Consider the following 27,212-nt stretch of genomic DNA (forward strand, 5'->3'; position numbering starts at 1 on the left):
ATAAATCCATGCCCAATGAAAAAAAGATTTATCACTCACGTGCATTTGATTTTCCTTCGCAGAACAGGCAAGCAAACCAGTTACTTGTTCAATCAAGAAACGGCAAATAACATCCTTGAACATGATTATACAACATTTAATGAAGGTTCTTTTCTTTTTCTTAACAAGCTCCCCAATAGCCTTGTAGATAAGAGTATAACTCAGTATGATACTTGCTCAATTGACAGCACGCAAGTCTGAGTCAGAAGCTTATAATGTTAAACTCCAAATAAGAGGCTAAGCACATGTAAAGTGGCACTCACATTGTACTGTGGGAATGTCGCATTGTGAACAAGTGTGCACCTTCAAATAAAACATGAAAAATTGACAGCCTATCCATTTGTTCCACTCAAAGTAAAACATACTATTTGCTATTAATTGAAGAGCAGGGAGTTCTCTCCATGACATGGTCAACAACTAACAACATTAAAACAGATTAACACATCATTTATCGCATAACTATCTGTGAGAGGATGTTAATACAGAATTGCTGCTGTGCCACTGCAATCCAGAGATTATTTGAGGTGTAAAGTACTTTGGGGTACAAGGGCTCATAGAAAAAGCAAATGTTATTTTTCTGTTTAATGCAGATAATGGCTCAATAATGCAGAAGTGGGCAATGTACCAATTCTGCAAAGCTGATAATGAACAACTCAAAATTCCACTTCAAAGCACTCATTGTGCTCTTACCTGCTGAATGCCCACAGCATATGTTTCAAAGAAGAATTCTGAAAACTCAATGTACTCTTTGGTTACGTTTCCAGGGCTTCCATATCTGCAGAGAAAGCAATATTAAAAAAGTAATGGTCAAGTTATATAACAAAAAACAAATGAATTTAAACAGGCATCAAGCTAAGTACAAAGACTCTGTTAGTTGCATTTATCTCTTGTGTGAATATCAATCAGAGTCCAATGCAAGTTTTGCAATTAGCTGGTGTGGAATTATTTCTAAGGTATTGCTGCACAAATCATTCAGCAGAACTTAAATCTTTTATACGACGACTATCAGAACAAGCACAAGCCCTGTAGCAATCTCTCTATTTTATCGTTTTGACATAATCCCTCCTATTGATTGGAGATAGAGCCAGTATTGGTCAACTAGTATTGTTCATCATTTCCCATTTGCCTAGGGGAATTTATCTGGGGAAAAACACTTATATTTCATCAGGTAATGAATTTCAAAATATTCACTCCACTTGCGTGAAATACTAAGACTGAATTGAGGCCTTTCTCTATACTGGAAGATATTAAAAGAGAACCTACAGCTAACAAACCCTCACTGTCTCAGACGGGAATCACTTGCTGTCACTCAGGATCTTCCCCATATCTGAGAACTTACCACACAGGGAATGACTTTTTTTTATTACCAGCCTTTGGCAAAGTTCAATGACACCCTAATCCACAATGCAATGTTAACAGTCTAACCAAACAGGTTTTGTTAAGGTGAAGCAACATTGACTGTCCCTCAAATATTAGACATTAAAAACAGTTAGTTTCAATGCTAGTAAGACAATACCCGCAATCATGAATATATTTTATTCTTCATGGAAAAATGCATATGCAACAGGTGTTAATAATATTTCATCGATATTGCTTCCTCCACCTAAATACAACCTAAGTGATCTTTTCTTGTCAGTGCGGTCCTGATTTCTCTGTAGTCAGATTAGGATGATTTTCTAAATTAAAGGCAATGCAGAAATGAAAGTCATTTTTTTGTATGCCTAACAACTACTCCCATTTCAGCAATTCATCTTCTTATTATTTCTTCATCTTTTTTTAATGAAATAGTTGATGGCTGTAATTATCAGTGGAAATAATTCCAGGTCTATAAAGCTGTTGAGACAAACACCTTCAAAAGCAGCAGGATCACGCAGTATACAGCTGAGGCCTGTTAACCAGGCAGATCCCAAGCTGAGTCACATCTTACGTTCAGTCAATTGATCTCAGCAGGAGTAAAGGCAAATACACTCCAAGTCACTTAGATGCAATTTGGCCCTGCTGTTGTGAAGGATGGGCCTGGCCCCGTTGCCACACAATGTCCCAGTCAGCTGGACGTTGCCGTGCTACCTGTCCTTCGTGGAAAAGTTCTTCCAGACCAACACCTTTGACCACAAGTCCATCAGGCAGTGGTCAGCACGTAACATCCTGCAAACACCGCAGGAGAAGGACTCGATGGATACTGTGGGGTGGTTCCCTGAGCAGACTGCCCAGACCATCTGGCAGAATGCCTCATCACCAGAACTCACCAACAAGCACCAAGACCTCGCTTGGCTGGCGGTGAGAAGGGCCCTCCCAGTCAGATCCTTCCTGCATGGTCGGAACCTCACTCCCAGCACGCACTGCCCCTGGGAGGACTGTGCTGGGGACGAGACGGTCGCCCACCTCTTTGCGGGCTGTGGGTTTGCGAGGAGGGTGTGGCGAAAGATGCAGGGGTCCTTGTCACGGTTCATCCCCAGCAGCAGCGTAACAGAGGATTCTCTGATCTACGGGCTGCTCCCGGGGACACACACAGAGACGGACATCAACTGCTGCTGGAAGGTCATCAACTCGGTGAAAGACGCTCTTTGGCTGCCCGAAACTTGTTGGCCTTCCAGCACTGCGAGATGTCCGTAGGGGAATGCTGCTGACTGGCACATTCCAGGCTGCAGGAGTCCGTGCTGAGGGATGCACTGAAGCTGAGTACAGCGAACGCAAAGGCTCAGTGGGGAACGACTACAGTTTAGGGTTCTTCTGCCACTGGAGAGGGAGGGGTGGGGTCAGGTGAGAAAGCCCCTAAATATTGTAAATACGGGACTGGGTAGCCCCCAGGGAGCCACACGTGTGGCATCTGTGCTGTTTTTTATATAAAAAGGTAACACGAATGAATGATCTGTACAAGAATGTAAAGGCTTGTACTGTTTTATAATTGTATATAGTTTGTCTTTTATTATGAATAAAGTTTATTTTGATTTAAAAAAAATTCCTACCTCATCACTCTTCAACAGCCACCATATATATGGAAATTAGAAGAGTAATCCCTCAGCTATAACTCTTTCTGTACTCATGAAAGTAACTGGCAACAATCAACAATCACACCTAAAAACTGTCACTTGAGTAAAATGCCTTAGAAAGTATCTGGCCCACAAGGTGGCATGCTCCTTCAAAAAAAAATCAATGTTGTCAGAAAGTCGAGAGGAAAGTCTAGAGGATACTATTGCTCTTTGAAATACTCACAATCTACCTTGTTGTGACCTTGCACCTTATTGTCTACCTGCAATGCACTTCCCTCTAGATGTAACACTTTACTCTGTATTCTGTGTATTCACTACATTCATTCCAAAGAAAGTATGTCCTTCCTTGTGTACAGAGAGCAAAACTGCACACAACACTGCAAGTGAGATCTCATCAAAGCTCCGTGTCTCAGCAAAATTCCTTTTTGTACTCCAATCCCTGTGCAATCAGGGCTAACATATTACTTGCCTTCCTAGTCGTTTCCTATAGCTGCTTTTCTTTCTGCATCTTACAGACTAGCTCACAAAGTCTTCTGCCTTTTGACCAACTGTCTGTCCCTGCTAATATGTTGCCCCCAACTCCATGAGTCCTTATTTGATGCAACAACCTTTTACTACAGTCATAGGCTCCCGCTTTCCTTTCACCACCCCTGCTACTCTGTAGTAGCCTCAAAAAATGTAAGACATTTGCAAAACATACTGATTCTGCATTCTCACATTGTAATTTTCTAACTCCCCAGTTACTACGTCCTCAGTGATGTATTCCAGTGTTTTGTCAATAGACATCAGCCCAAATGGACTAAGTTTCCTATATTTTCTCTCATTATACCCTTGGTTTTCATTTCTGCTGCATTTATTGTGCCTTCTATGATGAAGATAGATACAAAATATTTGTTTAATGCCTCAGGCATTTGTTTGTTTATGGTATTTTACTTCACAATGGAATTTGTATCTGTTGGGAATTTTGAAATATTTCATTAAAACTTTGTTATTATTTTCCTACTAGTGAACCTCTTAATCTAATTTACCAATCTACTGCTGATGTGTCTCCTTCTAGAACTGGATATATAATTCTATCATTTTATGACCACATTTCCCTACCATGAGATTACTAATGAGCTCTGCCTCATTGCATTAGGTATGTTCTTAGAAACTGCACCCTAGTTTCTATCTGTAACAATATACCATAAGAACTGCTCTGAATGAATTAAATTAATGAATCCTCCAAACTAATTATGATAATTCAATTTTTGAGTATATGAATGTTAAGGTCCTCCATAATTTTGTAGCCACGGAAGCAAGTTTTTGATCAAAATCTTATCAAAAACAAGGGAAACAACCAATGAGGTCTAACAAGGTAAAAGATACAAACCGAAATCCTGGAGAGAAATGCCATGGCTTCCATAGCTATATCCCTTGTACTCAGCCTCGCTTGGTCTCCATCCTATCACAAGCATTCCCTTTGTTTTCACCACTCCTCCCTTTAAAACGTCTGTTTTCTAACTTTTCCTAGTTCTGATGAAAGAACCTCAACCTGAAACATTAACCTACTCTGTCTTTTGACTTACACTGCCTGCCCCTCTGAATATTTCCATTATTTTCTATATTTATTTCAGATGCTCAGCATATACACTGTTTTGCTTTTTGATTACAGGTACTGGCTTTATTTAAGTGATGGTTGGTTGGTCATTTGCAATGCGCTTGATCACATTGAGATGTTAATATTGGATTTCAGCATGGTTTTGCAATAAAAGGTCCCATCTCATCAACTTAATCAAATTTTTTAATGAAGTTAGAACATTGGTGGAAACAATGCCCAGACAATGTGTGTACCTGGAATTTCAAGAAGTCCTTAATAAATTACTACTTGAAAGGGATTGGGCAAATTGCCATGGAAACAATGTGAAATTGAGCAATGAAAACTGATATTAGGTTGAGCTTGAATCTATATTTAAATTGTACAAGGTTTGCATTTATAAAGGTTATCCTATGATACCATTATCTCCTTTGATTCACAACTGTTATAAAGAAGAAAATTTATAGCAAAGGTTTCAGTGACCTCTTGAGATCTCTGTATTACCTTGGCAGGGATTTTCTTAAATCATTTAAAGATGTTTTGCTTAACTAATCGCAGGAATGGTGTGATTGCAGGAAAGGGCAATGATGGCAATGGTGTGTTGGTACTCCCTGCTGGATAGGGGGGTGCTGCAGAGACATCAGTGGAAACTTTCCTTTGTCAAACGTTTGGCTGAAACACAATTATTGATGCTTTCATCTCAAGTTAACCCATAACAGGGACACAATCAACACAGGCTTAAAATAGCAAAAGGCAACACTTGGCTACAAGGCCTTGAAAAATATCTTTCCTGGAGCAGTCTATTATGTCAGGACACAAAGTCAAAAATGTTATGACTTTCTGTTGCTGATAGTCTGACCAACTTAGCACTTAATTTTCTGTGATCTACACAATACCTTTCAAAAAGTCTTGCAACCAAGTGCAAAGCCCACTTCTTACACTTCCACCATACCAGTTCAGGCCGGTCATCTTCATCCACTTGCAAGGTTTCCTGCAAATTTGAGGAACCAGTTGAAAATGTTACCGGTTTAATCCCATCTACTGCACTGCACATAGCATATTGCCCCAATAACATTGTTATTAAACAAGAACACACCAAATGGCACTGCAAACTTTCACAGCACTCAATTTTCAATCTCATATAAATTAATATACTATTTCAAGCTGTGATATTTCTCAGTTCTTTAGTTTTTGACTGATATTAAATATTACATCATCACTACATTTGTGGGATTATAATGTAGCTGTCACAAGAGTTATTTACAAAATGATTCTACAAGAAAACTATAATTAGGTGAAAATACTTTAACATGTGCAATAGATGTGACTCATCATATGCTTCTTGTAATCTCAACGGTGGTGACCCTACCACTATTAATACTTCATCTCAATAGATGGAATGAAGGTGGGCAAACAGAGTTTAAATGTAGAAGAGTTCAAGCAACTAAGTGGTCTAGTCGTGCTCGTACATTCCGAGAGTGGTGTTGTGACGAAGAAAGCTTGAAAAACATTTTGCAAGCACAATCCAGATTGGAAAACAGTGTCCATAACTGTGCTGTTACGTGTAAAAGTAGATACAGCTTGAACACTTCACATGCTCAAAATTATACTTCATGCAAATCCCACTCTGGGACAATACACGATAGGCATTACAGGGTGTTGAGCTAGTTCCACCACTCAGTGAGATGTGTGACCAAACTCAATATCCCTGCCTTTTCACCAAATCCATTAAAACCTTTTGGTAACAGTAACTATCAATTTTAGATTTAAAATATCTGACTCCCCTCAATTGCTGGAAGAAGTCAGTTCCAAACTTGTATCAATACACAAAAATTGCTGGAAGAACTCAGCAGGTCAGACAGCATCTGTGGAGGGAAATAAACAGTTGCCATTTCGGGCCAAGACCCTTGGTCAGGATCTTGGCTGTCCTGATGGAGGTACTCAGCCCAAAACATTGACTGTTTATTTCCCTCCACAGATGCTGCCTGACCTGCTGAGTTCCTCCAGCACTTTTTGTGTATTGCTCCAGATTCCAGCATCTGCAGAATTTCTTGCGTCTCCAAACTTGTATCATTGTTTTCATTTTAACTTCACTCCTGGAAGGCCTTGTTCTTCCAGCAGAAATAGTTTCTCCCTAATTACTTCATTAAATCACTTTAAAATCTTAAAAAAGACAAATCACTTTCTAACTGTCTAAACTTCAAGGAATCCAATCTTTATTTGCATTACCTCTCTTAATTTAATCCCCAGAGTTCAGGTATCATTCTAGTAAATCTATTCTGTATTCGCACCAAACCAAAATATTCTTTTCATAACAAGATGCCCATAATAGAGGGACAATCTTCTGCCTATGCTCCAGACTGTGTGTCAGACTTGCCTACATTCCTCCATGAATGTACAGAACTCCAGCACTAGCAGGCATGTATGCCAGAATCTGCATCCTCCGTTATGCCACCTGTGCTTTTTTTTAAAAATGTGTGATTTAACCCTGATGCTTTAAATGTACTGAATTGTTCAGTAAGAGCGTGCGTGTTTCAAATTAATAATTTTTTTTAAAAAAAGACATTTATTTGATATTCTTGAATGTCAGTTAATGCCAAATACATTTACAAATATTCAGTTTCAGTGACACTTTACAGTTGGTGAGCCTGGACACAGAGCCTCACTCGATGAGTGCAGCCACCCACTAACGCTGGGAGAGGCTTAGCAATGTACTATGTTAATGTTACAAAACCTGGCCTCCTCACAGATGACTGTGTCTGGCACCATGCTCGAAAACAGTGTAGTCCAAAAGGGCTGGTGGTCAATGATCTTCGGACAGTGGAAAATCAACCCCAGCACAAAAGGTATGGTTCAACCAGGAATTTGATTGCTGCATCATGACTTCTACCCCTCTTCTGGTCTTTCTGATGAAAAATTAATAAAATCCTGATCCTTCTGGGGTTTTCTGTACCTGTACTTGATTTTTTTTTAAATGATCATAGTCTATTACCTTCTGATTAAGAGCAAAATCTTTGGCTCTCCCTTTCACCTTTCACAAAATTTACAAGTATTCTGACCTCTCTTTTATGGTGCCAAGTTAACTGCCTCACATGTACCTACACTGAAATTCATTTGTTACAGTTTTGCCCATTCATTTAATCTATTAATATCTCTGTCATTTTATACATCCATCAATACCTCTTCCCACCATGGTATCATTGACAAACCTGGAAATATGACCCACTGTCTAATCACAGAAATAGAATTAGAAATTTATAGCACAGTAGGAGAATTCCAAGCACAAACTGGAGGAACAGCACCTCATTTTCCATCTTGGAACCTTGCAGCCTAACGGCATGAACGTTGAATTCTCCCACTTTAAGTAAACCACCCTATGCTTCTCTTCTTCCCTTTCCTCTCTTTTTTTCTACCCACCCCCCCACCACCCTATTTTCCTCCCTTTCTCTCCTAGCTTTTGACCCATCCCCCGGTGGATCTGCTCTCCCCTCCTCCCCTGCCTATCGCTATCTCTTACCTGCATTTACCTATCACCACCTTGTGCCCACCCCGCCTCCCCTCTTTTGTCCACCTATCACTGCTCTGCTTTTCCCTCCTATATATTGGGCTTCCCCTTTTCCTATCTTCAATTCTGAAGAAGGGTCCTGACCCGAAACGTCAACCGTCTGCTTTTCTCCATGGATGCTGCCTGGCCTGCTGAGTTCCTCCAGCATCATCGTGTTTTTCATCTAGATTCCAGCATCTGCAGTCCTTTGTTTCTCAACCATTCAGGCACTGTATCTATGTTGGCTAAAACTGGATAAAGTCAGTAACATTTTTTCAGCTTTTAATATGCTTTGTTTAACCATTTTACCTATCCTGTTATATTCATGAATCTGTGATCATGTACACCAAGATCTCTCCTACTATTTACTGTACCATCGATTAACATAGAACAGTGCAGCACAGGAACAGGTCCTTTGACCCATGATGTCTGTGCCAACATGATGCCAAATTAAACTAATCCTATCTGCCTGTACATGGCCTATATCCCTCCATTCCCTGCCTGTTCATGTGCCTTTTAAACATTGCTATTGTATTTGCCTCCATCACCTCCCCTGGCAGCACATTCCAGGCACCCACCACGCTCCTTGTAAACAAAAAAATTAGGTCAAAAATCTCCTTTATATTTTCCCCCCTCTCATCTTAAACCTATGCCCTCTGGTATTTAACATTTCCATCCTGAGAAAAATTCTCTATCTATCCTATCTATGCCTCTCATAATTTTATATACTTTTACCAGGTTGTCACTCAGCCTCCGATGCTCCAGAGAAAACAGTCCAAGTTTGTCCAATCTCTCCTTGTAACAAGGACTCTCTAATCCAGGAAGCATCCTGGTGAATCTCTTCTGCACTCTCTCCAAAGCCTCCACATCTTTCCTGTAATGCAGTAACCTGAACTGCACGCCATACTCCAAATGTGGCCGAATTAAAGTTTTATACAGCTGCAACATGACTTACCTAAATTATCTAAATTAATACAAAGTAGTGAACAGTTGTGACCCTGTGATAGATTCCTGTGAAGCACCACTAAATGAAGCTCCACTAACAATATCCTGCTAAGTAACCCTAATCAAATCCTGCCACATTATCCAACCCAATTATCCACCCTCGTGTTCATGAGCTTCTAGTTTAGCTAACAGTCTCAAGTGGGATTTTATTTGGAAATATGTATCCTTAGACATTTCTGTGTCCAATAGTTGTCACCTCATCAGAAAAAAATAATTAATTCAGGTTTTAGAACATGATCTACAATTTACAAATTTGTGCCGTCTATTTTCCCCCGCTATCACCTATACCTGGAGACTTACCATATGCAGATCTTAATTCTAATATAATCTCTACAAAATGAAAAGTATCCACATTTCATTGAGTGGCCGTAACTGTCAGATCAAGTGACAACATATCTTCTAATTTTGTTTACTTACTTTTCAGCCATTCAACTATATGGTAGCATAGCAGTTAAGTTATGCCCCTAAATTGATTGGTTTGCTAGGCCAGTTCAGAGGGCAAACACTTTTCTCTGCCTTGGTGTTGCATATAGGTCATACTAGGCAAGGACGATGGATTTCCTTCCCTGAAGGGCATTAACAAGCCTAATAGATTGCTATCATCACTGAGTATAGCTTTCTTATTAAATTCCAGATTTAATTGTTAATTTAAATTCCTCAGATGCCACGGCAGGTTTTCAACTCCTCATAATCTATTTTGGTAACTGAACTTTAAGGGATTTGAAGAGGAAATGGTAATTTTGGGTGTTATACAAAGCAGTGTATCTTGCAAGTGGATAAGACGTTTGATCCAGAATGAAAGCTTCCCAAATTCAATGAGCAGGCAGTCACGCCAATTCAGCCCATATAAATCAGAATGATCAGTCAGGGTAATTAGAGAGTTTTAAATGAAAGATACTACAAGTAGTCCTTTCAAGAGGGAATTAACATGCTTTAATTCTAAAAAGGTGCATTAATAATACTTTGAGCTCAATATCTTTTTAGAAAGTTGAGCACATTCAATTCCAAAAATATCTGTGCATTCCAATGATCATTGTTTGACTACAGTACATGCAGTTCCGATACCCATTGCAGAAATAGTATTAAAGTTACACGCAACATGCAGCATAGGTTCAACAACTTATTCCTCATATAAATTCATGGAGTCATTTTGCAAATTAAAAATGCGACATATCTGTGAGATGGTGTGGTTGAGAAAGACAAGGATTAAAAGATAAAAAGGACAAATGGAGGAAGAACACAGGTAAAGTACAAGATGGCAGGAATAAAAGATAGTGAGGCGAATAGGGCAACACAGGAGAAGCAATCATGAAAAAAGGAAATGAAAGAACACGAGACAGAATAGAAGAAAATACAAGAAGAGATGGAATATGATGGGTAAAAAAAAAGAGATGAAGAGTAAAAAGAGACAGATGGTGAAAGGAACAGGGAGAAAAAGGACAGAAAATAAAGATCCTGAGAAAGAATAAATAGGAGACAGAGAAAAGGACAAAAAGATAGATGGCGGAGAAAAGGGCCAAGAGAGTGAAGAGGGAGTAAAACAGAGGAAAAAAACAAGGGAGAACATCCAAGATTTCAAGTACTGCTTTTGATTTAAACTACCAAAGCTCAGATCACCAAGTTAAATCTTGAAAGTTGAATCACATAGTTCCACTGATAATATCCATGAATTTACATTTCAAGAATGTTACTTTGTCAATATACATTTGATTTCCAAATTTAGTTTTAAAATATTAGACATCCTGCCCCAGAAGGGTTAATATTAATCTGTAATAAGTCCTTATTTAAATATCCTTATTTACAATCCACTGATATCATCGCTTAAGAGTCCCGTTCAAAGAGATCTCGGCTGATCTCATGAGTACAGGAAGTTCCTATATGACTAAAATGTCTGGGATTTTTGCAACCACACTAATCTCCTATATTTGTCATGACAAATTATCTGGACCAAAATAAAAGCTGTTAATTTTCTTTGTATCAGGATTATGCCAAGAGACAAAAAGATGGATAGGTCAAATGAAAGATGGACAAAGACACACACAACATGGAGGGGACAACAGATTCCAAAAGGTAACTACAGGTAAGGAAAGCTGGAAGAATGGGGATTTCCACCCCACCCCACCCCAATCTATCCAATGAAATGCAAACACATTCAATGCAACAAAATAAGCTTGTTAAAAGTACACTTACAGGAGGTACATCTCGGTCAATGATTGTCCTAAATATCTCCATCCATTGAGTCATGGTTTGTTTATTTACCAGTTGTAGTGGTAGTGCATACTAGAAAGGAGAAGCAAGAGAGATAACCTAGGAGAAAAGATCTCCAAAGAAAAGAGAAATGTCAAGAAATTGTCAGTTACAAATGTAGTCTTTTCCCTTAATTTAGTTCATACTTAGAGGTTCACGAAGTCTCACTCAAAATGCTAAAGATTCAAAAACAATTTTCCACTACTTGAAGCCAAAATGAATGATCCTTCAGATAATACAACTTATTAATAGGAATGGAAAACATCCTTAGAAAATTTGTTTAATGAGGTTTATTTTGCACATCTGTTCACACAGGAAAGGATACAAGATTATTTACAAGAAATTCAAAAAGCGTACAGGAAGCTGTGGAATGCCGTGATTGACATGGGGCCATTATCTTTTAATCACAGGTTAGATAGGTGTTTGAGGGAAAAAGTGGGAACAGGGCAGTTACATGAGACTAATGCTGCTTAGCTGACATGACGCTAGTAATACAGAAATGGCACGATTGAATTCTGTGCATCTCTACATAATTAGCAGATTTGTCACTTTCAATCTGCTCGAACTCATGCAATTTTAAACCCACCAAGATTTAAGAGCAGCTACTTTCCCTTCTGTGAAAAAAAAACTGAATTGGCATGGAAAGGGGAGTAAAATTCTGTTAAATGCATGTTGTGTACAGATTGAAAATTATTTCTAAAGCATGTCTTCTTCACTGACATGGACCTGAATGATTAGTTCAAATGAAATATGTTCTGATACCTGGTTTTGTGTGTTAGACTTGCACAAATGCACAGAAAAAGAAGTTATATGGCAGATAAAAGATGCTCTAGCACAGTAGTGCTACTTCTTCAGAGACTCAAAAAAAATAACTGGACCTCCCATGCACTAACTTCAATGGTACAGCAGGTTCCAAGATCATACCTTACTTTAAAACAATCACTGCTGCTTATTACTTGCTTGTTATGGTGCAGGGGGCGATTCATCCTTCATCCATGCCGTCAATCTCATCAGTTCCACTCCCCCTCTAATCTCCCTGCAACCTATTCTCTCTCACATACCTACCAACTTCTCCTGCCACCCAGCCAACTAGGGGTAATTCCCAGTGGTCAATTAAGCTAGCAGCATGTCTTTAGGTCGTGGGGGAAACTGGAGCATCTATGGTCAGAGAGAGAACATATAAACTCCACACATGCAGCTTCCGGAGTTAGGACGAAACCCAGGTTGCTGGAATTGTTAGGCAGCAGCACTAACTGTAGTAATATTGCTAAATTATAACATGCTGGAAATGCTCCATCCCACCTCCAAAAGATAATTCTGCAAAGCTTCATAAGATTGAATAGATGCAAAAATAAATAAAATAGGCATAAACATGACATCAGCATTCCAGTGGACAAGAATGCACTTTTGTTCAAATTATCTATCAACCTACAACGTTCAAGCAATGCGAGATAACAAACTTGGGCAAGTACCTATACATCAACAAAGGTCAGAGCCTTTCAAGGAAAAGAAACACTTGCAACACAATTGTCCTTCATGATGTCCAGATGTCAAAAAGTGCTTCTCAGACACATAATTTTTTAAGTATTATCACCATTGTGTTGCAGGGAATGTGGCAGCCTATTTGCCGCAAGGCCCCACAAAGAATAAAGTGAATAGCTAAGGGGATTGTGGAAGTAACCAAGAACCTGGGAATTGAATAGTGATGCTGTGAAATCCTGAAGAAAAATATTGTTGCAGCAACTGGAAAGGAAGTCACACAGAAGACCACATCAGAATATTTATGCTCACTATTAAAATCTGGTGATTAAAAAGGTTGTATCTTTAACAATTAATTTGCAGATGCGAGGATTATTACCAAGATTGAAATTCAATGATCATATGTTAAATGCGCCAATTCATTTAAAACTCAATTTACTTTTTCTCCTTTACTGGTCTATTCTCCCAATTAACTTAAAATAAGTTTAATTCACAAACTGATCCTTAGCTGTTTAATGCAACTGAGAAGCTTTCCAGATCATTTCAGAGAGTAATTAGATGGTCACAGATTGGTATCTTGGTCTAGCCTATTTTACTTCCCAAAAGATCATTTGGGTTTTTAAGACAAACTGATAACTTATGGTTACTTTTACTTATGTCATCATTTTACTTCTAGATATACTCAAGTTAAATTTGCAAACTGCCATGATAGGACTTTTTCCCCAACTTATTAGTTGCGCACTTTATATTTCTTATACAGTAACATAGCCACAATGCTCCCAAAACCAAGTGGATCTGATATCTCAGCAATCCATTCCCCAACTCTTCAATCAGACCTACTTGCATTATGCAGAAGGTACTTTAGTGATTTAGAAATGTAAGCTTTATGATCTTAGATGGTGTTCATACCTGAACAAGTGCATAGAAGATTTTTAGGATCTGCTTCTGGATCAACACTGAAAATTGGGTTGAGTCAGGCAAAAGTTGAATAATTTTCTGCTGAATTCGTGGTAAAAATATCTGCATTGCTGCTATCAGAGGATCTCGCTCCTCTGCCTTCTTGAACCTGAAAAAATACATTGGAATTTAAGATTTAGTATCGTGCATTAACAGCTGGATTGAAAGAGGAAACAGCTTTTTAAAAGCCCATTCTCAATAAATGCAAGCTGCAGAGAAAAAAAAATGATTTGATGGAACTGAAGTTTCAGAATCTGCAAGCAGCCAGAGGTGGTGGTAGAGGCAGACACAATAACAATGTTTAAAAAGCTTTTGGACAGGTACTTGGATAGGAAAGGCACAGAAGGATACGGGTTTAATACAGGCAAATGGGATGAGCACAGACAGGCATCAGGGTCGGCATAGACAAGGTGGGCCGATAGGACTTATTACTGTGCTGTATGATTGAATGATTCTATTTAGCTTTGGGGGAAACAAAAAGGTATTTTCAATTACCTTACAGTGACCTTTTAAAAGAAAACAATTCAATTTTTGAATACTTCAATCAGTAACAGTACACACATTACACCTCAAAGCATGAAGAATTAGAAAAAATATAAAATGACAGAAGTTACAGCATGTGAAAACTGAATGGAGATTAGATGGGGTGAGTTAGGTTAAGGGACAGTGGAGTTAAAGGTTAGCAATTCATAAATGGAGATTTACAAGCATCTGAGAATCTGCAAGCATTCTTCACTAACAACAGTTAAGATTTCAATTAATCTTAGCTCTTGCAGTTAAGTGGAGCAAGTTAGGTTGTGACCTTAAAACAGCATTGGCCAGGGTAACAAGCCTGCACTGCTGCAGCATGATAATGGTATAAAATTGCTGTTTAAAAATTTAGAGAAGTTAATCCATTGTCGGTAGCATCATGAGTAATGAGAAAATCGTGAATGATATGGAAAAGAATCGGCTTTTGCTTCCTCAGACACTGGAACCACTATTAGTGGAGGTGAGTTTTGCATAAGCCAGAAAGATTGCAAGACTACTGTTGAAAGGAGTTTGCTTGTTTTGGGGAGGGTCTTAAACCAGCTTAGAAGAGCATGGGAAACAGAGCTTAAGTTCAGAAGGAAGAGGCACAAAACTGGAAATAGAAGGTAGAAAATTAGAAAGCAAGCTGGAAGGCAGAAGAGAGAATCTAGAACAAAGGAGTTTTGCAATGCTTTGCAGTACATAGTTCAATGCAAAGGAGTCCAGTCAATAAACAGATGATCCAAGAGCCCAGATTGATGCACTGATTTGCAAAATAGCTGTGAAAGAAACATGTTTTAAAGAAGGGCAGAATGATATCTCAACAGGCACATTTAGGGTTCTCAGATGAGACAGAGGGCATAAAAGTCAGTGAGAAAGATTCAATACTCATGAATAAAGAAACAAAGCTGTGAGAAGAGATGATATGCTTAGGATTGTCAATTGAGGATTTTTAGGAGAAACTGAAGAACAAAAGAAACAGATATTCACACTATTGAGTGCAAAAAAAGGGAACAGAAGAGAAAACATGAAAGCATGTCTCAAAAATATACAATGTAGGTCATAGTAGGGAATTATAACCACTAATATTAACTAGGATAGAATCAGAGTACAGAGGCTGCAAAATATCTATGATGAACTCAGGAGATCTATTCCAGCTAATACATGGAGAATGAAATTGGGCAAGTTGAAGGAGCATCAGTGGGACAGCATTTTGATGGTTGCAAACATAATCTGTTTCAATTTAGTATAACTATGGACAAAGAGAGACCAAGATCAAAAGTTCTCAGATGGGGAAATGTGAATTTTATTATGCATGAGTGATTTAGCAAAATTGCACTGGAAATGGATATAGAGTACGAAACAGGGCCTTTGACCCACTCGTTCCTAGCCAAACATCAAGCACCTATTTACATTAGTCATACACTAATCCTATTTTATTCTCCCCACATGTCCATCAACTTTCACAAATTCTCCTAATTATCAACACACCACAGTGATCAGTTAACCTACCAACCCACAAGTTTTTTGAATTTGAAGCATCCAGAGGAAATCCATACTGTCACAGGGAGAATGTGCAAACTCCATACAGTCAGCACCAGAGGTCCAGATTGAACCCATGTCACTGGAGGTGCATGGCAGCAGCTCTCCTAGCTGTGTAACCGTGCTATCCAAAGGTACTCAAAGGTAAAACATTGTCAGAGCATTCGAGGAGGAGTGAAAACTCAATTGGAAAAAAACTTGGAGAATCAAAAAGTGCAAGGGTGAAAGTAAGAAAACTAGAAAAAGAAGTCAATTAAGAAATATTGGCAAGGTTAAGGATCTTGTGGAGATCATAAAAGGTAACCTATATTTGGATGCAAAAAATGATTTTCAATGCTTGCATCTTGCCTTCCCAAAGAATGGGATGACTGTATAGATAAAGAGAAAAGGCTTGAAATATTGAATGGATCAGTAAGGAGTGGGAGAGACACTAACAGATTTTGAAAGCAGATGAACTAGCAGGCCCAGATGAAATCCACCCCAGGTTGTTGAGAGGAAGGAAGGAAATGGCACAAGTTCTGACAATCATTTTCCAATCCTCTCCAGTTAATGGTGATGTCCTGAAGGACTCAAAGGTTTCCCTTCTAGTGAGTATAAAAATAAGAATATAGGGCAGATGAATGCATGGCTAAAGTTTTAGTGCACAGGGAGGGCTTCAGATATTTGGATCACTGGGATTTCTTCTGGGGCAGGGGTGACCGATACAAGAAGGACAGGTTGCACCAGAACTAGAGGGGGACCAATATCCCTGCTTTGAGGTTTGCTAATGCTGCACAGGAGGGTTTAAACTAGCGAGGCAGGGGGTGGGATCCAGAATGACAGTGCAGCAGCTAGAGAGGGTAACTCATAAGTAGAAAATAGAACAAGCAAGTTCAGTGGAAAGTGTTGGGAGAGACAGAAAGGGAAGCATAGGAGGAGTGGTACGCTTAACGGCATTTAGTTTAATGCAAAGAACTTCACAGGTAAGAAGGCTGAGCTGAGAGCGTGAATCAGCACACAAGATTATATTGTTGCAATCACATAAACATGGTCGAGGGAAGGGGAGGACTAGCAGCTTGATGTTTCGCGCACAGAAGTTTCAGGCAATGACAGAGGCGGGTGGAAGAGGAGGAGGTGTTGCACTGCTGATCAGGGAGAGCATTACAGTAGTACTCAGGGAGGATACCCTGGAGGGATCAACAAATGAGGCTATATGGGTAGAATTCAGGAATAAGAAAGAGGCAGTCACATTGATGGGATTATACTGTATGCCTCTCAACAGTCAGCAGGAATTAGAAGAATATGCTGGGAGATCACAGAGGGAGTAAAAACAAAAGGGCAAGACTGTAGAAGTAGGGGATTTTAACTTTCCCAATATTGACTGGGATCGCCTTAGTGCAAGGGGCTTAGATGGGGAAGAATTCATAAAATGCATTCAAGAGGTTTTCTGGAGTAGTATGTAGAGAGTCCTACAAGAGACAGGGCTGTACTTGACCTTTTCTTAGGGATTGAGGACAGGAAAGTAATTGACGTGTCAATGGAGGAACCCTATGGAAACTGTGACCATAGAAGCTTACTGAGAAAGATAGAGTTGGTTTTCGAGTTAGGGCCCTAACTGTCGTCAGTGTAAGACAGGATCTGGAAGAGGTAGATTGTGAGATTGTGGAGAGGAAAACTAACATCTGATAATTGGAAGGTGTTCAAAGACAAGATGGTAAGAGTTCAGTTACACGTTCCTGTAAGGGTAAGAGTTAAAGATGGCAAGTTTGAGGAACCGTGGTTGGTGAAGGATATTGAAAGTCTAAAAAAAAGAAATGCACGTCAGATAAACGAAATTGGTAGAAAAACAAGTCACTTCAGGTTTACTCGGGATATTGGAGAAAATTTAAGCAAGAAATTAGGAGGGCAAAAGGGCGACATAAGATGACTTTGGAAAGTAAGATTAAGGAAAATCCTAAAACCTTTCGTATTAGAAGAAGGTAGCTAAGGAGGGAATAGGTCTCCTCAGGGACCAAAGGGGTAACCTTTCATATACCCTGTGGAGCCAGGGTATACAAAAGAGATCATAAATGAATGCTTCTCATCGGTATTCACTGGGGAGAAGGACTGAGAGGCTGGAGAGTTAAGGGAGGGTACACTAATATCCTGGAGGAAGGAGGAAGTGCTAGAAATATTTGAGCACATTGGAGTGGATAAATCACCAGGGCTGGTCGGGATCTATCCCAGGACACTAAGGAAAGCAAGGGAAGAGATTGCTAGGGTTCTGACAGGCAGATTAGCTGGGGCACTTCAGCTTTATTTGATAGTTCAGGTTTGAAAGATATTAATAACCCCTCCCTCCATTCAAGAATATGTCAATCAAAAAGATGTCGATCAAAAAGAGAATTAGGAACCACTTCACAAAACCAACTGATCATTGCCAAAGCACAATTCAATCTTCACTGGCTAGGTAACAGCCATTATCTCAAATCCCCTCATGACTGACTCCTTTAGTTTATCATACAGCTTGCTCTTGCCTCTGTCCAAGCCTCAGGGCATTACTACCTTCAATTATTTTGTCTCACTTAATTCATCATCAGCAGTGCCACTGGAAGTCCATTTGTGTCTCTGATTTGTTTCTGGGAAAATGTTGCAAAATCCTGCTCCACATGAGACTTATAGCTAACATTACACCAGGGATATATAAAAAAATAAGTACTTCATTAGGCATGCTGTTTTATGGTTTAAATTAGTTGTTACACATGCTGTTCAGTTTTAAAAGCTGAAATTCAAAATAATATTAAAATGTAAACCAAACTATTACATGCAAAAGAAATGACTCCGTTAAACCTTATTCCAGACATCAACTTTGCTACTTTTAAATGTGTTTTTGCATCAAGGTTCTACCACAGCAGCCTTCATGCTTGATTTTTCATTGAAGGCCACCTTTAATCACCTTTAAAACCATGCAGTCAGCATGCTAAGAAAAGCACACACATTACAGATACTCACTCATAGGTCCTGACCAGCTGGTACAGACACATCAGGCTGCCAAGCCAGCTTGCATTATTTGGTGATTGCAGGAAAAAGCCAATTTTGTCCACCACTGCCGTCCAACGTCCAGGGAAGTCATATTTGATTATAGCACGAAGGCACACAGCCAGCTGAGACCTTTATACATGACATTCATATGCAAGTTAGTCAATCCTTTGTGAAGCACAAACTTTCTAACTATACACCATAGGATACTTAGAGTATTCAAGGAAGCACTGCACATCTAAGTGGAAAATAGACAATAACCTAATGCAAGACAGAAGTCTCCACTCTACACAAATGTATCATTCTAATTCTGAGTTCAATGAGGGGCAAGATATTAGTGCTGGTTAATGAACCTTCTTCTATTCTTTGTACTTCCTCATGGTACTGTGGGAGGATGTAGAGGTTGGACAAATGGCAATGTCGGGGGCCAGGGAAACATTAGAAATTATCAGAAGACTTTTTCTCTGGTGCTTGACTCATACTGACATTGGAGCCATTGAAAGGACAGGATGTACTCCAATTCTGCTGATTGCTGTGTTTCATGGGACTAATTCATCAACTCTCAGATGAGCAGCATTACAAATCACAGGCACTAAAAGGAGCAGCCATTCTCTTCATGAATTCAGAAAATGTAAGAGTTATATTCCTTCACACATCTAACGGTTTCATTAATGGAAGATTTTTGCCTCCACTGTACTAACTAGGTGTCTGTTGCGAGTGGTGATTGCTTGCTGTGAAGAGATTCTGCCCAAGATTATACTGATCTCAAGTCCCTTTCCAACCAGTCTCTCACTGGAATTCAATGAGAAGTTTAAGGTCAATGAGTAGTAGATTCATAATAAAAGGTCAGATTGCTTAAAGGGGTGGTATTCGTTTGGAACTGAAAGAAACAAATCCTATTTTCTTCAGGCTAAACTGCTTATTGTTTAATGTCTGGGAAAATAGACTTCTTTTAAACTTATCATTAATGAAGTGGTTTATAAAAACCACTTCATTAATGATAAGTTTAAAAGAAGGAATTTTCCACCTCATCTTAATTGAGAAAGGGGCATGGAATTCCTTAAGTATGCAAATGAAAACTTCCCTAAATGGTATCTAAAAAGTCCCTTTTCCCAGCAGCTCAGCTTGCCCAGATAATAATATTACCTCAATTTTTCATACTGATTTTAGAAAAGGGGGGCGCACGTGGGGGAAAAGAATGATTCCTGTCTTTCTGGGATGAAAGAAAAGGGGAGAAGACTACAGAATAACTAGAAGGACAGTCAAATATTTTTATTCCAAAATTAGAGAGCTAATACTAAATTGAAGAGGTTTGAAATTCTGGAGGAAATCTAGCAACCCCTTAATTAAACAAAGTGTGATAATCCACTAACACTGGCCATCTTGGCATAACTTTATATTACGCTTCAATTATATCAATTGAATTAAGTGAGTAACCACTGTTTTGGTAACTATTTGGCTTCATCTCACAAAGCATTGCTTAGTCTGCCTCCTGTGAATTGATAAAATAAATATCCAATAAAGGAAAATGTGTTTCCAGGGCACATTACAACCCCAGATCAATATGCAGATACATGGCAACACAAGGTCAACAGGGGTTAACTCTCACAAAATAAATAAAAGCAGAAAATGCCAGAGACACTTATCAGGTCAGGCCACATTATTGAAGTGGGCATGCTATGTTGGTGCCAGAAGCGTGGCAACACTTGCGGGCTGCCCCCAGAACACTCTGCACAATAGATGCATTTCATTGTGTGTTTAAATGTACGTGTGACTAATAAAGATATCTTATCTTAATAGCCTTGTCTTGGGACATGCCCAGCAGGTCAGGCCATACAAATGGAGAGAAAAAAGCACAGATGGATGACTAGTATTCAAAAGGGAGCTGGATAAGTATCTAAAAGTGAAGAATCTGCAGGGCTGTGAAAGGAGGAATGGGACTAACCAGATTGCTCTTACACAGAACCAGTCTGGACAATGGGCCAAATAACCTCAGACCATGCTGTAATTTCTTATATCTACAGCAATTTGCGATGGGCTTCTGTGTTTTGTTTTGACATATTAATTTTCTTGAGCTAGCTTCATAGAATAAAAAACTATGCAATGCACAAAAATAGAACACCAGGGTAGTTTAATGACTACATGAGCGTTTTGATAGCTTTTTTCATTCCAAGCAGCATCAACATAGAAATATTTATCAAAGAAGAAATAAAAAGGAATTCAAATGACGCTTGTCCATCTGGATTAAAACTGTTGTGTTATTTTGCATGATTTTGACACCCCGCAATTATTGCTTGCTATTGTAAATGTTCAGGGCAGATAACAGATAACTGACTTGGACACGGAAAAAGTATTACCATGAGCCAGTATTCTCATAAGTGTCATTTGTTTTCAAAGCTTAATAGACCCAATCTCTCCACAAATATTTACATGGAAACAAGCCATTTGGGTCAAATGTCGTGTTTTCTTTAAACCCTTCACATGTCCATGAATCATAATTTAAGTTCATATATTCCTTTGTTCCCATTTCCTCAAATGACTCATCTAGCCTAATAACCTTTAATAAATTTTTATTACATTTATTAATTCTGTTAGAGAGAGGGTTGCAAGAGTGCTAGAATACACTTTTCAAGTGCCTCTTGCTCTCTGTTCTAAGTAGCTTCGATTCAGTTAATTCCTCTCACTGCAGACATCCTCACGCACTGGAATTCATCCTTCTATTCTGAATCATTTCTTCATAATCTTCAATGGTCAAATTACTCCACTCTTTGAATAAAGCTGTCCCAGTTTTTGAAATTATTCTTCCTGTTTTGAGATATTCAGTGGAATCTTGGTGAATCAGACTCAGGATGAACTGATTGAGGTGCACCACAATGAAGGAACTAGATTATGCCTGCTTAAATGGACAAATTACTTCAATTGCATTAGCTAAGGAAGATCAGGAATCAAACCTACACAACATGTGGAGGCACAGCTAGGTAGAATATTAGACCATTCTTCTTAAAGATTAGTGACCCCTTAATAAAAGTAGATGGCTCATGCAGCAAAAGCTGAATCATTGAAGGCCTTCAAGAGGAAGTAGAACCCATTTCTGGTGGAAGCAGAGATCAGATTGTGCAAGAGGTAACATGTGATGGAAAGCAGGTTTAATGAGGCCTCCGAGATGAGGTTTAATTGATTAAAGAACAAAAGAGGAGTTTTTAAAATGTGGGATTCCTTAATTAGCCAGCATTTTTACTTGGTATTCTGCCTCTCCTAAAAAAATTATCAGGTGGAAATGAGAACTTCGATAGTAACACAATATTTATCACAACTAAGTGGTCTTTTCCTCTCCATTTTCATAGTCTAAATGTCCTTTATTTAGTATGGAGTGCAAAACTGCAAACACCGTACTTCAAGGTTGTCCTACCAAGGTTTATATTGATTTAATAATACTTCCCAACTTTTATACTTGGTATGAAATGCTATGAAGTACTGTATTCCAAAGGCTTGAAAATCTGCTTTCAATGTCCTGAAAACTTTATTCCAAAGAACAATTATTTTCTTTTAAGAATTGCAATGTATCACTTCATATTTCAAACTTCAATTATTTATTATGTCTCCTATTTCACTATTGCCTGTAAACTTAGATAGGGATCCTTCCAGCTCAATCACCAAATCATTGATCTGCATGGCAAATAGAACAGGACAGAACTCTGGTAAGCATTACCATCCACAAGCAGTTACTTTGTGAAACTTCCTTTATTTCTTTCTCTAATAATCCCCTTCTTCAGAACTTTTTTTTTTAAATCTGCTTTGCTCCCTCACTGAAAGTCCATATTGCTTATTCCCCAATAGACTACCGTGCTGCGTTGTTAAAGGCTACCTGAATATCCTTATACATCTCATCCACTACATTGACCTCACATCTCCCCAGTGTTCATATAGCACAACCATTGACAATGGATATTGTGTTTTCTTCTTTGTTAGCATGCAACTTGGCCTTTCATACTAGTAAATAGTACAAATAAATGTCCTCGTTTGCTGTTTCTAATTATGTACCTGATTAGGTCAGGCGACTGAATGATCCCCTCCACAATGTTGTCACGAATTTTCTGCCGATCATTTTCATGTATGTTGAAAGGTAACATAGCTTCCCCAGGAGGAGCTTCACGATCTGGCCAGTACTGTGTCACCATATTCTTCATGTAGATTGCAGCTATACATTGATTTAAAGGAAAATAGGAAGCTCAATTTGAAGAACGGATCTACTCACAAAATATCTTTTAGTGCGTTAAACTGCAATCAAATAGAAGTCAAAATCAAAACTGCTTGGAGTTATTATAAGAACCCTGTCTCACTTTTGTGATTTCTCAAATTTTAAGCATTTGTACAACATGCTGCTAACACAGAATGATTAAGAGCTTTCATTGATCAAATATTTTTCTGGATAAGCAAACCAACATCATAGCACGTTTGCCTTCATAGATCAGGGCAGAGAATACTAGAGCTGGGACATCATATTACAACTTTACAAAGCGCTGGTTAGGCCGCACTTGGAATACTGTGAGAAGTTCTAGTCGCCACACTATTGGAAGGACATAATTGCGCTGGAGAGAGTGTAGAGGAGATTTCCCAGGATATTGCCAAGATTGGAGGAATTTAGTCACAGAGGCAGATTGGATAGGCTGGGCTTGTTTTCCCTGGAGCAACAGAGGCTGAGGGGTGAATTAATAGAGGTATACAAGATTATGAGGGGCATAGATAGGGTAAACCACAAAGAGTGGTTGATATCTGGAACTGGCTGCCACAGGAGGTGATGGAATCAGATGCAAGTACTACGTTCAAAAGGTATTTAGACAGACATTTAAATAGGCAAGGCATAAAAGGATATAGTCCTAATGCTGGCAAATGGATTAGTGTAGATAGGCAAAAAGGTTGGCATGGATGTGGTGGGCCGAAAGAAGGCCCACTTCTGTACTAAACAACTCCTAGACTCTCGGTCAGCGTCCTCTCCCAGGCTATCATCCCCAGCACTGAGATGCTAAATACACTCAGTCACCTCCATTGGGCAAGCCACATCATCATTTGCCTGACAACAGACACTCTACTAGGAGTTCTGTAACAGGGAAGAGAAACAGTTGGAGAGAGGAAAACATTAATGGATATTATCAAAATCATCTTGAAGAATCCTCCCCACCCACCCATGGGAATTCCTGACCCATAACCACTCAACAGAGGGAAGGAGCATTTGGGATGGCACTGAGAACGTTAGACCATGCACCATCGGAAGCACCCAGAAGCCTTGTGTAAAAAGTGGAAGGAGCACACCACCTTCCTAACTATTTAACTGCCAAGCACCTCCTGCCCAATACGAGTCCCATATTGGCCTCAGCAGTCACCTTGGACTAATAAAAGCAGGGTGGCAGCAAGAGACCCTTAATCCCAAGGAAGCGCCTAAGAAGAAAAGATTGCCAAATGGCAAGTTCTTTGTGGGTCATGATTTTCAGGATCTCTCCCTCTCTCTCCACCGACCCCCATCCCAACAACAATCCCCAACCCAAACTACCAATTGCCCCTTGTGGCAATTGAAGAGCAATGTTTGGTCAATCCAAGATCCACCCACTCATTCACTCCTTGGTCCTCTCACTTTGCAGTATTTTTCATTTGGCTGAGCAAAAATAATGGTGTTCTATTACAGTTTTGCAGTGAAACTAATACCATAATTATCTTTTTTTAAACCTCTCAACATCTCTAATAAAAATAACATTATAGCCGTTTCCTGTTGCTGGAAGAGCACCTCTTAGCAGAAATTAGCTTTTCCTACAAAATTCTTTTCAGGTTTTTGGATATATTTCTTATGTTAGTTCATCAGTCCTACTTCTATTACAGTGATGTGACTCTGCATTTAGTGATGACAATGCACTCTCAGAACAGATCAAGTAATGATCAAATGTCATTGACAGGATGGTTAATCTTGGGATTCACTGTAGGGCTATGAAGGCTCTGACACGGAGTTCATTTGATGCAGAGATCAATACATTTCTGGACATTAGGAATATCAAGGGATATGGTGACAGGGCATAATGGAGCTGAGATAGCAGATCAGCCATGAGCTGGCTAAATGGCACAGTAGATTTGAAGGTCCATATGGCCTATTCCTACTCCCTATTAAGTTCTCGGGTTCATATCTCCAGAAAGGACAGCCTGAACTCACCAGCTTGTCTGACTGGAAATTCAACCTGATCAGACACAATGATCTGAAGTAACGTGGGAGCAAAGTTTATGATCTTGTAAGACTGCAAAAAAAAACAAAGAAATTAAATTAAATAGTGCAAATGCAAAGTCAATTTTATTACATTTCACCAGGAACAGACACTTTGTAAATCACACCTCACTGGAATCAGAAACAGGATTTTCAAAACGAAGTCTGTACATCAAAATTCAGAACAGTTCACTCTGCTTCTGTTCCAAGGCTGTGATAACTCAAGTCCTTCTTAACCACAGGATTAGGAAGGCCTTCTGTACATCCAACAAACAGCAGTACAATAGCCAATATAGCCAATAAACCAAATTGCAGCTGGATGCAAATCAAAATATGGTACATATTGTAGGTGAATGAACCACTTACTAAATTCAACAGCAAGTGTCCATGCCTGGTCATTAAGAAGTTTGGTTTCATTTATGTCTGCAAACAGTAAATAAATCCAGAAGGCATCTAATTGAAGTCCATTATAACAGACTGTCAGTCGAATTTGAATTTCATACAATGGAATTTCATGTATTGGCCTTGTTAAGAAATTGGTTGAACTTCACGAACAGAGGAGGGATCATCAATAAGGATTCCAATCGGTATAAAATGACTAGCAGCGTCCTGCAAGTATCCATATTAGGTCCTCAACTCATCAACCTAAAATTAACAGTTTGGACAACGAGTTGGAAAGCATCCATCCAACTGATCCAGGATATAAAGATTAGGAACTCTGTAATCCGTAATAGATGGAAATATAAAATCACAACAAGATATTAACAATTTGATAAAGTTGTGCCAAACAGAATTCAGTGAAGCAAAAGGTGGGTATCTCACTCTGCATCCGAAAGGAAAATGAAAGAATATTTTCCAATGAAATGTCAATACAGTGGAGATCTAAAGAGGCTTAGGGACCTTTGTACATAGATCATTAAAATGCCATGGAGATGTTCAGAAAATCATCATAAAATCATACAAATTTAGTTTGCACAAGCAAGGATTGTATTCCCTGGACTTTAGAAGGTTAGAGAGTGATTGAAACAGCAGAAGAGGCTCGAAGCACTGAACGGCATGCACAAATCCTCAAGTTCTTCTTACCATCTGCTCATCGATTGCCATAGTAATTAGCAAACCCGCGGATGACAAAAGGCAACTCAACCCATCCAAGACCATCCCTTCGGGACATCAAGTTTCCAATCAAGACAATGAATTGCCTTATGATCAATGCAGATGCTGGCAGTTTTTAAACTACTTGATTTGCAAAAGATTCCAAATATTTAACATCTTAAGTAAATAGTGATGCTCAGAAAAAACACTCCATCCAGCTGGCAGAGAGCTTAGATGTAAGGTGAGAAAGAGGAGGTTTAAAGGGGATCTGAAGGGTAATCTTTAAAATTTTTCACACCAAGAGTAGTTGGTATCTGTAATGAGCTGCCAGAGGAGGTGGAGGAGGCAGGAACACCACAACAACTTTTAAGAGGCATCTGGACATGTTTTTGAATATGCCAAGGCATAAAGGGACATGGAATTAATTCAGGCAAGTGGGATTGGTATAGATAGGCAGAGACACGGTGGGCCAAAGGGGCCTGGTTCGATGCTGTACAACTCTATGACATATCACATCCATCTCCTTTCAGATATCACACCCTGTGGCTATGACTAAGCCAAAGTTGACAACGATGCCTAAGAAAAGCACTCTGATTCTGGGTGGCATCCTGTGTACAGAACACTGTTGCGGGGGTATCACTGGCTGACTGTGACACAGAGGCCAACTTGAAAACAAAGTGTTTGATAGATACCTGTATTTTACACCTCTGCAATAGATTTAAAAATTAATTGTTGCAATTTAACTTTAACCAGATTTATGCTCACTGGTAAGCATTGGTTTTAAGGTAACAATCAGAGTTTGTTTTAGCTCTATCAGGTTAAAGAATATAGTTAAATAAATATTACTTTGTTGCTATTACATCACAATTCACTACGCCTGATTAGTTATTGTGGTCTTATATCATTCTTCTCAATTGTTATTTCTTTTCGTAAACAATCGACTCTTTTGGAGTCAATCTGAATACTGCTCACCTTGAAATCATACTTGTC

At 39.0% G+C, this 27,212-nt stretch overlaps 1 protein-coding gene across 4 annotated transcripts in view; it reads right to left on the reverse strand.

Moving 5' to 3' along the window:
* The window catches only part of ipo8 (importin 8), a 102,230-nt gene that overhangs the window by 56,351 nt on the left and 18,667 nt on the right, over positions 1-27,212 (reverse strand). The window contains exons 2-8 of one of the 4 annotated variants that reach the window (XM_052030569.1): positions 25,083-25,164; positions 22,928-23,084; positions 18,860-19,018; positions 13,790-13,946; positions 11,345-11,434; positions 5,502-5,596; positions 730-814 (exon numbers count right to left, since the gene is read on the reverse strand). In XM_052030569.1, the coding sequence (XP_051886529.1) occupies positions 730-814; positions 5,502-5,596; positions 11,345-11,434; positions 13,790-13,946; positions 18,860-19,018; positions 22,928-23,084; positions 25,083-25,164 (825 nt within the window). The remainder of the gene's footprint in view (positions 1-729; positions 815-5,501; positions 5,597-11,344; positions 11,435-13,789; positions 13,947-18,859; positions 19,019-22,927; positions 23,085-25,082; positions 25,165-27,212) is intronic. The other 3 variants (XM_052030571.1, XM_052030572.1, XM_052030573.1) reach the window with 3 other exon arrangements.

The sequence above is a fragment of the Pristis pectinata genome, chromosome 15 (assembly GCF_009764475.1).
Source record: "Pristis pectinata isolate sPriPec2 chromosome 15, sPriPec2.1.pri, whole genome shotgun sequence".
Lineage (NCBI taxonomy): Eukaryota > Metazoa > Chordata > Chondrichthyes > Rhinopristiformes > Pristidae > Pristis > Pristis pectinata.